The 17,547-nt window shown below is 43.9% G+C and overlaps 1 protein-coding gene across 11 annotated transcripts; it reads left to right on the top strand.

The window, feature by feature from the left end:
• The first annotated feature begins 2,856 nt into the window (after positions 1-2,856).
• Positions 2,857-16,899, top strand: ZNF23 (zinc finger protein 23). 11 transcript variants are annotated; one of them, XM_033434336.2, is made up of 6 exons: positions 2,879-2,897; positions 3,308-3,417; positions 8,484-8,548; positions 10,786-10,912; positions 11,550-11,663; positions 14,598-16,899. In XM_033434336.2, exons 3-6 carry the CDS (start codon positions 8,516-8,518, stop codon positions 16,397-16,399), a joined length of 2,076 nt encoding a protein of 691 aa, XP_033290227.1. In that variant the 5' UTR covers positions 2,879-2,897; positions 3,308-3,417; positions 8,484-8,515; the 3' UTR covers positions 16,400-16,899. The 11 variants fall into 11 exon arrangements, with proteins under 11 accessions (XP_033290229.1, XP_033290227.1, XP_033290228.1 ...); XM_033434338.2 differs by lacking the exon at positions 3,308-3,417 and having other exon boundaries at positions 2,857-2,897; XM_033434337.2 differs by lacking the exon at positions 2,879-2,897 and having other exon boundaries at positions 2,904-3,403.
• Positions 16,900-17,547: the final 648 nt, after the last annotated feature.

Raw genomic sequence — 17,547 nt, 5'->3', positions numbered from 1 at the left:
ATAGTAAGTTGAATGATCTGCTAAGTTAATTCACAATATCAATAAATAAAGGAAGATTTTATAATATTGAAACATCCTTGAACTCTTGGAATGAACCCCAACCAGGCTCTTATTTCTTTCCCACAATTTTCAAGAGGAGACACAGGCAGAACCATCTTTACTCTGTCATCTTAAAACTGGAAACACCAAAAGAGATTTTTTAATGTGAGAAGACCGTCAGTTTCCCCTAGCAGGCAGGGAGGAAGGGCTCTGGGGAAGCCCTGAGATTTCGAGGACAGAGGGTCCAGGAGAATAAGCCTTAGATCTGAGTGTGAATAAAAGTGGCTATAGGCCCAGTATAGAGATGGACTTGCAGAACACTGAACTATTGTGTGATTCTTTTCACCAGTCCTTATTTCTAAGGGTATTAGCTAGGATTTGGGCTGCTAGGGCTGATATAGCAGCTCCATGACTCTTCCTTCTGGCTGCTCTGTCATCTTCAGGGGCCACATCCTCATTCATAGTCCAAGATGCTCACACCCCTGCCAGCATTCCCTGGCTGAGGGGCAAGGGAGAGCATGCCTCTACTCTTTAAGACCAAAGCATTGCTTTTTCTTATAGCCCATTTGCCAGAAGTTACTCACATGTCCACACTTTGCTATAAAGGGGGCTGGGAAGTGTGTTATTTTTTCTGGACTGTCTTTGCCTTGCTAGAGATTCTGTTAGGGAAGAACAGAGGTTGGCAAACGAGGAGTGGTCTCTGCCTCTGCAGGCCTTCTGTAGAGCCTTAGAAACTTGGCATGCACCTGTCCTAGCACTCTTAGTAGTAGAAGATTCATGATTATTTAGGAGGACTTATTTTTTCTGTGTAAAATTAGGCAACTGGTTTATGATCCAACACTTGGGGCCATCATTTCTGTGACACTGTGATCTAATTCCTTATTTCTTTAGACGAGTCCTCATTCCTAGCTAAAGGTCTGCTTTGTGAATCTAGGAAGAAGTGGAAACAGCAGTTCTTGCCAAGAGCAATGTAATCCCCAGCTATCGCTGTGCCCAATCATGAGACCACTTTCCCATCTGAAGGAGATGAGCCATGTAAAGTGCTCATTTTGGGCAACAGTGATGATCAGAGTCAGGGCAAAGCAGAGATGAGTTCCTGGTCAGTGTCATAATCCCAGGCATAAGACGTATCCTATCTCTAGTGGCACAGAAATAAAGAAAGCTTCTACCCAGGAGTTGGGGCTGAAGCCTTTGGATTATGTCAGCAACCAACGTTTATCGTACACCTCCTTTGTGCCAGGCCTTGTGCTCTAGCTGAGGACAATGGTGTTGAACAAGATAGATATAGTTCCTGCTCCCTGGAGGGATGAGAGAAAACAGAGATTTAAATAAACTGTCACCATTGAATAATTACACATGTGCCATGTACTGAAAAGTACAGGGTGATGTTGACATGTGACTGGGGACCTGCCTTATTCTGGGTGGTCAGGGAAGACTAGCTTCCCATGGTAAATGGGATATGAGCTGAGACTTCAAGTAACAGTCAAGACAGAGGGTGAGAATGGGAAGTACATTCTAGGTTTAGAGAACAGCATGTTCAGCAAGTGGGGCTGAAGTTGAGAGGAGAATGGGAGTGCTAAGAGGCTGGAAGAGAGTGAGGGCTGGCCACCTTCCAGTACAGCAGCACTGAGGGATCAGAGCTGAAAGAACAAGGGCCAGCTCGGTCACGGTTGGGAGGGAACTTAAGAGTGGTCAATCCAGTGGCTTTTGGTGCTGTCCCCCTCCCCCAGGCCTCATTTTGGAATTTTACGGGGCCATTTTTGTCACAAGATTTGGGGGTGTTGGATGGGAGCCAGGAGTACCACAAATCCTGCAATGCACAAGACAGACCTGTCTATTGAAAAAGTTTTCACAGACTTTCATATGTCTTGCTGAACATTCACATAGGTAAAAACTGTTTATAAATTACCTGAATCTAGAACTTTTTTTAAAAAAAATCAAGATGAACGCAGTGTATCTCTGCACAGTTTTAACATAACTGAGTCTCCAGAAATATAACTACTGTATAATCAAGAGAAGATTCTGTGATCACCATTTTTTTTTTTTCTCCATTTATGCCCATCTTGCAGGATCTTACTTCCTGGACCAGGGATCAAACCCGTGCCGTGCCCCCTGCAGCTTGGATGCGCTGAGTTCTAACCAGTGGACCGCCAGGGAAGTCCCTGTGCTCACCATTTTGGATAACAACTTGTGATTTTTGAAATACCAATATGAGATACAGCACTGTGGCATTCAGGCACTTTCTATGTGTAGAGCAAATGATCTGACCACTTATTAGGTCTCCTATACCAGTCACGACCAAACCTATACGTTCTGAAATATATATTTTAAATTATAATTTTCCTTTTATTTCTCCTTTATTACATAAATGTTAGCACATAACATTACTTTTTTTTTTAACATTACTTTTTATAATGCAGGTTGTTTATACTGTCTATGATCTTCTAAGCCATTACCTATGAGTTTCATGACAGGAGAGTATGCTGGTCATTAGGAAATATTTGTTCCAGAAAGGGGGCCTTGGGTTTGACAGCATGCGATCCAGGCGTCCAGTCCGGAAACTCCCAAATCTGGTTGCACGGCAGCTTTACTAAGATACAAATTCCCGGCGCCACCCCTGGTTTGGGCCCAGTGCTCGCCGCATTCTTGTCTTCCCTAGCTCACCGCAAGGAGCAACTGCTTCCTCGTTGCGACCCGCATCGGGGAGAAGGGTGCCAGGCTTCGGAGTACCAGGGCTTCGGTTGCAGGGGGCGGGGCCAGAGCACCGCCGAGAAGGAGCGAAGCTGCTCCTAGAGAGGCTCGGCCGGGGCCTGGTGACGCACTTCCGGCCGCCCGCCGCCGAGCAGCCCGCTTTGGAGGTGAGTACGGGCTGCGGGAGGCGGGGGCGGTGCCTGGTTCCGAGGCTCTGGGTGCGGCAGGGACGCTCCTTCCCCCTGCGTTGGCGGTGGGTTTCCTGTCGGAGGGGTCCTCTTCTCCCCTCCTCGACTCCCGCTTTGGACTTGGTGGCCGATGACGTTCTTTCTCGTGGAAGGCGAAGCCCGCGTTACTGCCACAGCCACGAAGCCCCGAGCATTTAGCACTTTGGGGAAGATGCTGCTCGCCTTTTGGGAACTTGTGTTGGAGCAGCCGGGGGGTAGAATATTTGCAGGGGTGAAGCGGCCTGAGGTGATATGAGTCTTTTGACATAATGAGGTCGTGCAGGGGCTTTTACCTGCACGTTTTATGCATTTCAAGTATGGACTGTATGCGCCCCGCCCTCCTAACTCAGGGTGTGAATCGAGGCCAGTGGGGGAGCAGAAAAAGCAGAGCCCCTCCAGGCTACAGAAGAAGCCCGACTTTTGAGGGCACTGTCTGCAGGAGCCGTGTCAGTTCCAAAAGGTAACCCGGCCCAACTTCTCTTGGGCGGTGGGATGACAATGACCTGGGAATGATTTCTACAATGTAGAATATACTGATTTGCTTAGTCCTAGAATACACAAAAAGTTCCAGAATGACTCATTCATACCCTCATGAAAGCAAGTTTACAAAAAAAAAATACTATAAAACAGTAACGAAAACATGAAGTGTGGCTAGTAGTGTATTCAGAGGAAATTTTGTGGCCTTATAGGTTTTAATTGCCAAATAGGAAAGAATGAAAATAGATTTTAAAAATCATGCAACCTCAAGAAGTCTTTGGCTACAGGTCTTTTTAGCCTTAGAGAATTTAGTTAAAATACTGTTTTGCAGAGTTACTTAGTTCTTTTCTTTCCCATCACTTCACTGTGGTTATGCTGTGGTACAGTTAGGCTTATTTACTGTTGTTTGTATTTTTTGGACGTCGTCACCCCCCCATCCCATTCTGGTTGGTTGATTTTTATACATATGTATAGATAGATAGATAGATACAGGTATAGATATGTGAAACATTACTGTGGTTATGAAAGTCAGAACAAAAAGGCACAGGGAAGTATCATTTCCTCCTCATCCCTTCTGCACTGTTTCCTTCCATCCTGTTTCAGTTCCCAGCTTCCTTTCACCTACTTCCCATCCACAGCTGAGGCCCCTATTCTCCTTAGTTTCTTGTTTTTCCTTCTGTTTCTTTTTGCACAAATCACCAGGTACACATGTATTTTCTTATACTCCCTTTTTTTCTTACACAGAAGATAGCACACTACCTTTTGCACACTGAAAATCATTTCATATCATAGAGATAAGTATGTGTATTTTAAATGTTATGCATCTAGCATGGCATTTATGGAGCATAGTGGTAATGTGAGCACGCATTAAACACACCACACCATTAAGAAGAGCACTGCCCATACGGCTGCATCTGTGTGCTCCTCCCCAACCCAGTTCCCACGTTCTCACCCCTAGAGGTAACAACTCTCTTGAATTTTGTGTTAATCATATTTTTGATTTTTGATAACACATATCATATTTGTGTTAATCATATTTTTAAAAATAATTTTATCATATATACATGTGTATGTAAATAATATGATTGTGTATGTAAATACACAATTGTGTATGTAATAAGATGTGTATGTAAATCATATTATGTAAATAATATGATTAATTTTGTTTTTGAGCTTTATGAAGATGGCATCATGGTGTCTGTAGTCTTCTGGGACTTGCATAACTCAATATTAATGTTCCTAAATTCATCCATATTTTGTGTGTAGCTGTGAGTCATTCGTTTTTGCTACTGGGTAATGTTCCATTGTAAAAATGGCATGACAGCTTATTTGTGTATTCTCAGTGGACATGTGAGTTGTTTCCAATTTTTTGCTATTAAAATACTGCTGATAATAATTTTGTATGTATATCACCTACATATGAGAGTTTCCCTAGGGTATAAGTTTTAAAATTTAGGCATGAATATTGAATTTATCCAACACCTTTGACATCCACTGAGATGGAGAGTATGTTTTTCTTTGATTTATTAATGTGGAAAGTACAATCTGTGCTAATATTGAACTTTACTTGCATTCATAGGATGATCCCTCTTAGTCATGATATGTCACATTAAGGAACTACTGGAGTCTAGTCCTCAATATTTAGGATTTTTGCATCAGTATTCATAAATGATACTAGTTTATGGTTTTTGTATCCATATTTTGCTGGCATCATAAAAAGGTCTGGGAAACTTATTTTGCTGTTCTCTGCTACAGTTTAAATAGTGTTAGAATTATTCATTTCTTAAAGATTTGAAAGGCTTTTCCCATGATACATAAGGGCTCAGTGTTTTGTGAGAGTTCACTCTTTACTGGCTCTCTAAACAATTAGGTAAAAGTAATCATGGGTTATGGAGAAAAATCTATATAATAAAGTTGGTAGAGTTGATTTATTAGATTCAGATAGATTATATGTTCTTCCATCACAGGATAAGTTTTCTTTTTTTAATTTATTTTATTGGAGTATAGTTGATTTACAATGTTGTGTTAATTTCTACTGTACACAAAAGTAATTCATTTATATAGGTATATGCACATATATATACACACATTCTTTTTCATATTCTTTTCCATTATGGTTTATCACAGGATATTGAATATAGGTCCCTGTGCTATAAAGTAGGACCTTGTTGTTTATCCATTCTACATATAATAGTTTGCATCTCCTAGTCCCAAACTCCCAGTCCATCCCTCCCCCACCGCCCTCCCCCTTGGCAACCACAAATCTGTTTTCTATGTCTGTGTTTCTCTTTCACAGATAAATTCATTTGTGTCATACTTTAGATTCCACATATAAGTGATATAATATGGTATTTGTCTTTCTCTTTCTGACTTACGTCACTTAGTATGATAATCTCTAGGTCCATCCATGTTGGAATAAGTTTTCTTTTTAAGCATCCATGGAATATTTTTAAAATGGACACTGTAGCCACAAAAGAAAACCTTTAAAAATCTGTAAAGCAGAAGTAAATAGATCAGGTTACTTAAACACCATGCAATAAAGCCAGAGAATAAATTAACAACAACAAATTATCCTGAACAGTTCTTTGTCCAGAGACAAAACACAGTTGCTGACGAGTTATAAAATAGTAATTAAAACATGAAATATGAAAAGCCTCTGGAATGTAGGGAATAATGTATTCAGAGGAACATTTATAGGTTTAGATTGCTACACAGCAAGAATGAAAATGAATGAATCATGTAGCCTCAAGAAGATAGAAAAAAGCTTTTTGTAGTCTAGCTTCCCCCGAAAGCAGAACATAGGACAGAGATTTGTGTGCGGGCAGTTTATTTGGGAATGTAGTCCCAGGGGCAGAGTGAAAGACAAGGAGAGTGCAATGGAGAAGGAGGGACAGCCAATACAAGGATGTGCTGTCAGGCTGGTCCCTCCACAGGCGACTGGTGCTCTGACTTGCAGGATCTTTGAGGAGCCTTGGAATCTCATGGCTGCCCACATGGAGGACTAAAGGGGGAAACGTTTATCCACTGACCTCTGTCTCCTGTTGGTCAGTGGTAGCATCACAGGCATTAACTCCCCTATCCTTCAGGACCCAGCAGGTGTCCGCAGATGTCCCACACAGGACAGAGAAGCCCTAGGGCAGGAGCCAGGCATGTGTGGTGTAGACCCTGGAGGAGGCATTTGTAGGTTGTACTTGTGCAGAGCTGGTCAAAGCCTCTGGAACTGGACTAAGAGTGGACAAGAGGATTTGGTGAGGTACATAAGGTGTCTCTTACAGAGCTAAAAAACAAATTTTAAAAAGCAGAGCTTAATTTAAAACAAGTAGAGGGGGCTTCCCTGGTGGCACAGTGGTTAAGAATCCGCCTGCCAATGCAGGGGACACGGGTTTGAGCCCTGGTCTGAGAAGATCCCACATGCCGCGGAGCAACTAAGCCTATGCGCCACAACTACTGAGCCTGTGCTCTAGAGCCTGTGAGCCACAACTACTGAGCCTGTGTGCCACAACTACTGAAACCTGTGTGCCTAGGGCCCGTGCTCCACAACAAGAGAAGCCACCACAAGGAGAAGCCCACGCACCGCAACGAAGAGTAGCCCCTGCTTACCGCAACTAGAGAAAGCTTGAGCGCAACAACGAAGACCCAGCGCAGCCAAAACTAAATAAATAAGTTAATTAATTTTATAAAACCAAACAAACAGGTAGAAAAGGGAGTGGTGTTCTAAATAGAAAAGCTAGTTTTTTTAAAATAAAACATTAAACTAGATAAACCATGGTTCAGCCTAATGTTATTAGTCTGCTTGGGCTGCCATAACAAAATATACACTGTCTGGCTTAAACAGCAGAAATTTATTTCTCACAGTTCTGGAGGCTGGAAGTCTAAGATCAAGGTACCAGATGATGTGGTTCTTGGTGAGGCTGCAGGTGGCTGCCTTCACTGTGTCCTCACAGCAGAGACAGCTCTGGAAGACTCTTCCTCTTCTTACTAGGGTACCCGCCCTATCAGATTATTACCTTGTTTAACCTTATTACCTCCTCATGGGTGCTGTCTCCAAATACAGTCACATTGGAAATTAGGGCTCCAACATACGAATTTTGGGGGGACACATTCAGTCCATAACATTAACTAAGGCTAAAAGGTCTAGAGAGCATATATATTCAAAGAAGAAGTAGGAAAAGCAAGGTATACCTCAAGGTATGGAGGAAATGAAAAAAATCATGAGCCACTGTTTCCCATAATTCTACACTCAAGTTTAAATTCTGGAAGATATAGACAATATTTTAGGAAAATATAAAATTTCAAGACTGACTTTGGGAGCACTAAAAATTAGAAAATAACCGGTCCATGTGGTCTTGAATACAATGAACAAGGAGTGCCGGGTCATGGGACCAGGGACGGGATGCTATAGTGACCCCCCCTCTCAGGCAGCTGAAGCCTTGGCTTCTTTGCCATCAGAAGGCTGGAAGGTATGAGGAGCCATCCGGTACCTCACTTGTGGCCTAGCTTCCTCACAGTAAACCTGGGCCGGGCAGGAGCCTTAACCTCCCAAGATCTCTACAGAGGTATCAGGACTCTTGAGGGCAGTCAGCTGTGTGAGGGAACGGGCATATGGGAGGGAGCAGCTGTCCCTTTCTCCAGGAGGTGCCTCCCTGGGGCCTGACTCAGGCCTATGTGCTGGGGCTGCAGCCCGTCCAGCTGGCTTCTCTTGCAGTATAATAGAGAGGGATGCTCGTTTAGAGCATCGTGTTGCTACACGAGTCTTTGTTTTATTATTCTTTAGACTCTACCTGCATTTCATGCACACTCGTGTGTGTGTATGATATGTGTCCAGAACTGTAAAAATCCTAGGGTCCGTGGCAGTCAGTGTCAGTGTCATGGCCAGGAGGAGCCCTGGGCACAGAGCCAGTGAACAGATCGCTCCTTTCTTCCCATGGCAGCTCCTGCTTGCACTTCTGTCTGGATGCTGGCTGCGTGCATCTCAGATCGTCTGTGAGGGGCTGTATTGTTCGTGGTGGGGGTGGCTTGTCTCACATCTGTCCCCCTGTTTTCCCTCAGCTCCAGTCCTTCTCTGAGAGGGAGACCAGGTGATGGCAGCCATGCTTCTGACAGCCTGGCCCCAGGTGAGCTGTGGGTCCTTCAGCTCTTCCTCTGAGCAGTTTCACATTGAAGAAAACTGAGAAGGGAATCTGGTGAGCCTTCCTATGAAAGCTGGAGGGGCCCTCCATGCTTCTGCCTGCCAGACTGGAGCTTGTGGGAAGAGCGATGATATGGAGGGATAGGGGCCAGAGACCAGGACAGGCAAGACAGAAGTGTCTGGAAGGCAGAAATATAGTCTTCTGCACACCAGTTTGCTTTGCTCCCCCAGCAGAGGGCTTTGGTGAATGAGAGACATGGAAGCTGCCCATGAATGGAAGAAGATAGCAGGGGACTAGGATTCCAGGGAGGGGGGTGTAGATAAAGAGGACTAGCAGGACCAGATCCACATAAAGAATGGCTGCGCCTCTAATTCCAGGGGAAGGGGACATAAGGAGAGTGGGATCAAGGGAGGGAAAAAAGACAGGAAGTCCTGTGTCTCATTGTGTCCTGGGGAGGCTTTCAGGGCTTGGGGTGCAGTGGCCAGGCTTTAGGTCTCTGATAAGAGCTCTGGATCCTCTCCCCAGAATAACATGCAAACGAAAATTTCCATACGATTTCAGGGATTTCATGGACCCCACTGATGCTCATCCAGGGACCTCCATGGGCTACAGTTTGGGAATAATCATAGTCACAGTAACTCCAGTTACACCATTTGAGGCTTACTACGCCGCAGGCACCATACTAAGCACTTTACATGGATCACTCAGTCCTGACAGACGCCCTGGGAGATAGGCGCTGTGTTGCGTTCATTCTACCACAAAAGAAACAAAGGCAAAGGGGAGTGAAGTGACTTGTCATTGTGTGACTTAACTGTTCAGCCCTATGACACCTGTGGAGCCAGTGAAGTTGACGAGGTCAGGTTTCTGATGCCTGTGTGGGGACTAATTTTGAGGGGAGTTTTAAAAGCAAGGTGACCACTTCAGAAAGAGTCCTATTGGTCTAGGTGACATAGGCTTCATTAAGGCAAGTAGTTGCTAAAGAGGGAGACCCAATTCAAGTAATGCTTAACATAAAAATCTCTAGGAGGAAGAGTCAAAAGATTGGGGTGGGGTAAGGGGGAGGGAGGAGTCAGGAACGAATCCCCAGGTTTCTTTCCTTCGCGGATGGTGGTGGGTGACACCAGCTGAGGTTTGAATTAAGGAGGAGGCACCAGTCGTGGGCTAAAAGGGGATGGTGGGCGACAGCGAAGGCATTTAATTTTGTACCAAGAATTTCTTGTCTTATCCAAGTCACACGATGAATGACTCACAGAAGTGCCCACAAGTTGGACTAGAATTGTTGATGGGTGGAGGCCCGTAGAATCAAGCAAGACAGGTCCTGGCAGAGAGCAGTTGAGAGGCAACTCGCTGCCAGTGTGTCCCCAAGGTTGTTACAGAAGGCCGAGGTGGGTAGAGCGAGGGCAGCCAGAAGTGGCAGCTGCCGGGAGGGGAGGAGGTGGGCCTGGGAGCGGCTCGGCCATCAGCCCTGATGGTGGAGCCTGTGCTGAGTGCCGAGCGCCGAGTGATGCAGAGGAGCGGCTGAAAAGATGGCTGACCTCCCTTCTTTCCCAAACCTCCTTGGAGAGACAGTGAAGTCTTGGGTGAAGTTGGACAGGATAAGGCTTGACTGGGAGAGGGTAACAGAAAATGGGTTTTTGGCGAGAGCCATTTGCGAGCAGGATGGGCTGCCTGCTCTCACCCCTCCCTCCACCTCCACGGTGCCCAGCCGATCTGGGCAGCACTGAGCTTCCTCTGCTGAAGGCGCTGGAGCAGAGGCTATGCAGCCTTTTGTAGGGGGTCCATGATAGAAATCAGGTGGGGCTGGGTGAGATGGAAGCCATGGCTGTTCTTTGGGCGCGGCTTGAGGTTTGAGGGTGAGGGCGAGGGCGAGGAAGTGGGAAAGCCTGTGGGTGGGCCCAGAGCTACTTCCGCCAGTGAGGGCACGGCCTGACTGAAAGAAAGCAGTTGCGTTAGGGGAACTTGGTCATGGGAGGTGTTTTTCTTTCATCTCAACTTATGTCATCCTTTGTAAGTGTGAAATATGGCATGAGGTTTCTCTGCTGTGAGCCAGGTCAGATATTCCACGCTTTACCTTCCAAGTGTTTTTCTCAAATCTTTCCCCCTGTTATTAATTTTGTGCTCTTCACAAGCCCCTCCTCAAGCCCTCATACTGCCCTCTGCCCCTCACCTAGGGCATGAGCCATGGAATTGGCCCCTAGGGCAGCAGGAACCTGTTGTTTCAGAAGTCGGTGACCTTTGAGGACGTGGCTGTGTACTTCACCCAGACGGAGTGGGATGGCCTGTCCCCTGCACAGAGGGCTCTGTACAGGGATGTGATGCTGGAGAATTATGGGAATGTGGCCTCCCTGGGTAAGGCCTTTCTCCCCCGGGGACTCAGACTCTGCTGATTAGGGTTTCCTGGCTTCCTTTCCCCTTACTGGTTGCAGGTGGGGCCTCTGGTAATCCTTCACTGAGTGGGAACCTCAGGGGCTGATTCCTAATCCCCTAGACCCGGGGTTGCTGGGAAGGGTGAACCCCAAGCCCTTTTTGGGCCAATATAGGACTTTACTGGGACTGTTGTGCACTCTTGATCCACCCGATAGAGGCTGTGTTTTGGACACAGCGTGGAAAAAAAGTAACTTCCTGTTCTACAGCATTACCTTCAGGTTCCCCCTCACCCTACCTGGATATCTTGAGTGTTTCCAAGGATCTCGGTGTACTTGTAATATTTTAGGCCCTGGTCAAAAAATGGTACCTATCCCTTTAGGCAGAATCTCCCTGTTTGCCCTGCATGAGGTCTCACAGTCTGGGCCCTCCCCAACTCCTCCCGCATCTTCTCAAGCCTCTTCCTCCCACCCCCCCGCCACTTTCCCATAGTTCTTAGGCACGGGACCCTCTGGGGCTCTTTCCTTCCCTCCCCATTGCTGACACAATCTGAGAAGAGGTTTAGGAAATCAGCTGTGGGAGATCATTCACCTATCTTTCCTATTTCCTTTCCCCAAAACAGGATTTCCCCTTCTCAAACCTACTGTGATCTCACAGCTGGAGGGAGGAGGTGAGCTGGAGGGCCCATCTCCACTGGCCTCTGGAACAGGCACAGGCCCCCAGGGCCTCTGGACTGGTAAGGAGGCACACATTGCCCATTATGCTGGAAAAAGTAATCCTTTAGGAAGAAAGTCAGCTTTAGCAACATATAAGCGTGCCACATTTATTGGCTAACCGTACAGAGTAACATTTAAATTTTTAAAAATTAATTAATTAATTAATTTTTGGCTGCGTTGGGCCCTCGTTGCTGCACGCAGGCTTTCTTTTTTTTAGTCGCAGAGAGTGGAGGCCACTCTTGACTGCGGTGCACAGGCCTCTCACTAAGGTGGCTTCTCTTGTTGTGGAGCACAGGCTCTAGGCACACGGGCTTCAGTAATTTTGGCACATGGGCTCAGTAGTTGTGGCTTGCAGGCTCCAGAGCTCAGGCTCAGTAGCTGTGGCACACGGGCCTAGTTGCTCCTTGGCATGTGGGATCCTCCCGGACCAGGGCTCGAACCTGTATCCCCTACATTGGCAGGTGGATTCTTAACCACTGCGCCACCAGGGAAGCCCCATTTAAATAATTTTTGATGATTTCTAGAGATAGCAACAGTTGAGGCCTTTCTGACTATTTTCATAGTTTGCTATTTCTTTCTAATTCCAAGAAGAGATCTTTTTTCAAATGCTTTATTGTAATTATTTTCAATCCTAATTTTGGAATTCTACCTTTCTCAGACAAAATGAATGGATTCAGTACTTTTTTTGGGTCCTTGCTACTTTCTAAGCACTGTCCACTTAATGTGAAGGGTACAGAATTAAAAGTCTTTTTACTTAGACTTTGGAGTAGACTTTCTGAGTTCCAATCCCAACTGTGCTACTTCCTAGTTGTGTGACTTTGAGCAGGTCAGTTATCTGCATTCTCTAAGAGTTAGTGTTCTCACCCTTGAAAATGGAATAATAATTACAAAATGAGGTAATGGTGCTAGGTTTGATGATAAAATGAGATAACATGTACCAAGTGCCTAGCTTATAGTGTGTGCTCAGTTAAATTCTGTTTTTATTATTATTATTACTATTATTATTATTATTTGGGGGGGGAGAAAGCTATATATAATCTCTAGGAAATAAGGTGGGAGGAAGTAATGCTATCAATTTGGTGCTTCTCAAAATATGAACAAATGCATCACCTGGGCATCTTGCAGATGTGCAGATTGTCATTCAGTTAGTTTGGGGCAGGGCCAAGATTCTGCATTTCTGTTAAGTTCCCAGGTAATGCCAGTGATTCTTGTTCCCAGACCACTCTTGAAATAGTGAGGTTCTCATTGGCTCATGCAGAGTAGCTGCCAGGTGATTTCCCATCTCCCATGAGGCCCAGCTTTACTTCCTGCCTTTGGGGTCCATAAGATACTCTTGCATCCTTTTGATGAATCCTTTTTTTTTAAAAGATGGTTTCAGTGGCTTTTTGTTCCTTGTAATCATTCAACCAGATGTTCACTGACCAAGGAAGACATGTTTTGGAAATGGAGAGCTTAAAGTGCTTGACATATAGAGGGGGATGAAAGTGATATTGTGGAGCTTCTTAGTCAAAGAAGTCTGGATTTCATTCTGTAGGCAACAGACAGTCCTGAAGTCTTTGAACAACCCATCGTGATGTCAGGTGAGGATAGAAACATTCATCTAGTCAGTGTATGTAGGTTAATTGGGGTCAGGAATCAAATGGGTTCTAGGCAGGAAGAAGGGGAAATCACAGGGCACAAGACCCATGTCAGCAGAGTTGATTTTTTAAAAAAATTTTCCAGGTAATTTGAATTTTTTTCTTTGTAAGTTTCTGATACTACAGATGAATATTATTTCTATAATCAGGAAAAGACCAATATTATTTTGAAAATGGTTGCTAGGGAAGTCCAGGTCATTTGGGTCTGTTGAGGACAATTATAATGAAATACTGGGGTAGGGGGCATATTACATGTGGCTGAGGAGAGATGATAGGTGAAAAAATAAAGGAAGCATTTTGGGGCCAATTTTGAGAAATTTGAGAATAAATGTAGAGATCATTGGTTCTACTAGGACTATGGGATTATAGAAAGACTAATAAGATTACAGAAAGAATTTTAGGGAGTGACCAATTTTAGGATTGAGGGAAGAGGTAGAAGGAAAGGCAAGGAGAATGCTGCAGTGTTCTGGAGGGGTGGGAAGATATGGGATCAAAGGGATCAAATGGGCCTGAACAGAGCCTTTCTGAAGTAGAGAAAAAAGAAGTTAAAGGAGAAGTTTTGGAAAGCCTAGAGTTTAAGTTCTAAGAAAATAAACAAGATTTGTTCCCATTTGCTTCCTAGTGCTAATACCTGCCATCCCTTGTTGCCACATGTTGTTGGATTCTGTGCCTTCTCTTTCTTAAGCAGTTTCCATTTTTATTAATAGAAACTGAAGAGTGTAGTAAAGTATGGTGTGATGGAAAGAATGCTGATCTGGCAGATAACACCTAGAATTTGTTCCACTGCTGTCACTTTTAACCTTCTTGTTACTGGTTATTGGTTTAGAGACTGGTGATCTTTTAAAATCATTACTTTAAAATTTGTAATATTGGTACATGCTCAAAACAGTATAAAAAGTGCATAAAGTGGGAACAGTGGGGAAGTCTCCCAAACTTCCTGTGCCAGTTTGCTCAGTTTCTTGTGTATTCTTGCAGTAGTTTTCTAGGCATATTCAAATATATGTGTTTATGTCAGCCCTTTTTACTCTCCTTTGCACAAATGGAAGATACTCTACGTACCATTTCTCAACTTGTTTTTCCACTTAACAGTGTGTCTTTGACATCTTTTCATGTCAGTACATATAGATTTATTTCATTTTATAACAGCTGCATGTTATTCCACCTTATGGATGAACCTTAGATTCTCTGACCTAGTCTGGTGATTTTAAAGAGCCCCCCCGACCCTTGATTACCCTGATCCTTTTTTCTTTCTATCACAGTTCTTTTGTTTTCTAACATGGTTCTTACATGATATTTTATGTTTTCTGTTTTTTATAGTAAATATTGATATCCAGACTGACAATAATTTGACAGAGGAAATGTATGAAGAAAAACATAATACATCATTTGAACTTCAAAGGAACTCTTCCCAGGAAACAGACTTTTCAGAAACTTATATTCTAGAGAAACAGCGGGAAGTCCACTCAGTAGGAAGTATGGAGAAAGAAAACAGGAGTGTCATTGATGGGACAGTGAAAGACAATATAAGCCCCATGGAGGAGTGTTGCTTTAGGCAAAGTCCAAACTTGAATCAGTGTCATACCATCTCCACTGGAGAGCAGTCCCCTGAGTGTACAGGATTGGAGAAAGCCTTCAGCTTTGACACAAAACTTATTCAACATGAAATAATTAATTCTGGGGAAAGACCTTTCAAATGTGAAGAATTAGTGGGAAGCTTTAGGTGTAACTCTCAACTTAATCAGGATCAAGATAGCTACACTGGGGAGAAGCCCCATCAGCATAAGGAGTGTGGCAAAGCCTTTAGCGTTAATGCAAAATTAATTTGGCATCAAAGACTTCACAGTGGGGAGAAGCCCTTCAAATGTGTAGAGTGTGGAAAAAGCTTCAGTTACAGTTCCCATTATATCACACATCAGACTATCCACAGTGGGGAGAAGCCCTATCAGTGTAAGGTGTGTGGAAAAGCCTTCAGCGTTAATGGGAGTCTGAGTAGGCATCAGAGAATCCATACAGGAGAGAGGCCCTATCAGTGCAAGGAGTGTGGGAATGGCTTTAGCTGCAGTTCTGCATATATCACACATCAGAGAGTCCACACTGGAGAGAAACCTTACGAGTGTAATGACTGTGGGAAAGCTTTCAATGTTAATGCAAAATTAATTCAACATCAGAGGATCCACACTGGAGAGAAACCTTATGAATGTAATGAGTGTGGGAAAGGCTTCAGGTGCAGCTCCCAGCTTAGGCAGCATCAGAGCATCCACACTGGAGAGAGACCCTATCAGTGTAAGGAGTGTGGAAAAGCCTTTAGTAATAATGCAAAACTCATTCAGCATCAAAGAATTCACACAGGGGAGAAACCCTATGAGTGTACTGAATGTGGAAAAGCCTTTGGCGTCAAAGGGAAGTTAATCCAGCACCAGAGAATCCACACGGGTGAGAAACCCTATGAGTGTAAAGAGTGTGGGAAAGCCTTCAGGTGTAACTCCCAGCTTCGGCAGCATCTGAGAATCCACACCGGGGAGAAGCCCTATGAGTGTAATGAGTGTGGAAAGGCCTTCAACGTTAATGCAAAACTAATGCAGCACCAGAGGATTCACACTGGGGAGAAGCCCTTTGAATGTAATGAGTGTGGGAAATGTTTTACTTCTAAAAGAAACCTACTTGATCATCACCGAATCCACACTGGAGAAAAGCCTTATCAGTGTAAGGAATGTGGGAAAGCCTTCAGCATCAATGCCAAACTAACTAGGCATCAGAGAATACACACTGGGGAGAAACCATTCAAATGTATGGAATGTGAGAAAGCGTTTAGCTGTAGTTCTGACTATATTGTACATCAGAGAATCCATACTGGAGAGAAACCCTTTCAGTGTAAGGAGTGTGGAAAAGCCTTCCATGTTAATGCCCATTTAATTCGGCATCAGAGAAGCCACACTGGGGAGAAACCCTTCAGATGTGTGGAGTGTGGCAAAGGCTTCAGCTATAGTTCTGACTGTATTATACATCAGACTGTCCATACTTGGAAGAAACCCTATGCGTGTAATGTGTGTGGGAAAGCCTTCAGGTTTAGCTTCCAACTTAGTCAGCATCAGAGTGTCCATAGTGAAGGAAAATCCTAATAAGGATGTAGAAAACTGTCAAGGTTAATGCTGAACTAGATCAAGTATCCTCAGATTCACCCTGGTGGAAAACCCTGAGAGAGAAATGGATACGGCAGAGTCTTCACAAGGAAACAAATCTTTTCCATTTTGTTCAATTTTAGATCAAGAATGACAACCAGTTTTAAAATAACATCCAAAAATAAGTAGTTTGTTTTATACCAACAACCAATAGAAAATATAATGAAAGAAAATATCCCATTCCCAACAGCATCAAGAAAAGTTGATTTTCTAGATATAAACTTACTAGGACCTATGTGGAGAAATTATAAATCTCTGCTGAGGGGTACAAAAGGAAAGTTAAATAAATGGGGGGAGAGAGAGTGATACCTTGTTTTTAGGTAGAAAAACTCATAAAGATACTACCTACCTAAATTAATTTATTGCCCTTTTACTTTGACAACAAGCATGCATCACTTTTGTAAAGAGGAAAAACAATAAAGAGTTCCTTAAGGAAAAAATATGAGTAAATCTTTTTATTTTCATGCTATGGAGAAAAGCTTTCTAAGCATCAGATGAAAGCCAGAAACCAACCATGAGGGAAAATATTGATAAATTGACTTCAAAACGAAATATTTATGTTTTTGTTTTAAATAACCCCAAATAAGTTTAAAAGATAAAGCACAAAAAGTGGAAATACCTTTGTAAAATTTGTGATATAAAAGTATCATACAAAGAGGTCTTAAATTATGAGAAAAATAAATGACAATAGCAAGCAGCTTTTAAGAAGATATAAAAATGACTAATAAAGGAAGATGTTCAGTCTCAGTAGTACTCTAAGGAGTAAAAATTTAAAACAAGCATACAGTCACACATAGGAAGCCCTCCAACCTCTCTCCCACTGACAAGACAAACACAGAGACCCTCTTATAGACACACAGTGTATCCCCACAGCGCCCCTTTCCCCATACCTGCTGCTGTGCTCTCTGTAGCTCGGGAGGCCCGTGTTGGCTGGGAATGCTGTCTTGCATACCTCAAAGGAGCCACTCCTGTCAGAAAGCTACTGATATGGTATAGGACCTCAGCAGAGTGTCCAGGGCCATTGTGTAAGTGACATTCCCCCCACCCCACCTGCATATGGGTGGAGGCAGATCCTGGAGCCCCCAGAA

The sequence above is a fragment of the Orcinus orca genome, chromosome 20 (assembly GCF_937001465.1).
Source record: "Orcinus orca chromosome 20, mOrcOrc1.1, whole genome shotgun sequence".
Lineage (NCBI taxonomy): Eukaryota > Metazoa > Chordata > Mammalia > Artiodactyla > Delphinidae > Orcinus > Orcinus orca.
Note: the sequence above shows the minus strand (reverse complement) of the source record. Positions and strands in the feature narration are given on the sequence as shown.

Excerpts from the sequence above, each read along its gene's own strand:
- ZNF23 (XM_033434338.2), top strand. The coding sequence starts at position 8,516 with ATGGCAGCCATGCTTCTGACAGCCTGGCCCCAG. Across the intron at positions 10,913-11,549 it reads TGGGAATGTGGCCTCCCTGG|GATTTCCCCTTCTCAAACCT; the intron begins GTAAGGCCTTTC and ends TCCCCAAAACAG. Across the intron at positions 11,664-14,597 it reads CCCCCAGGGCCTCTGGACTG|TAAATATTGATATCCAGACT; the intron begins GTAAGGAGGCAC and ends TGTTTTTTATAG.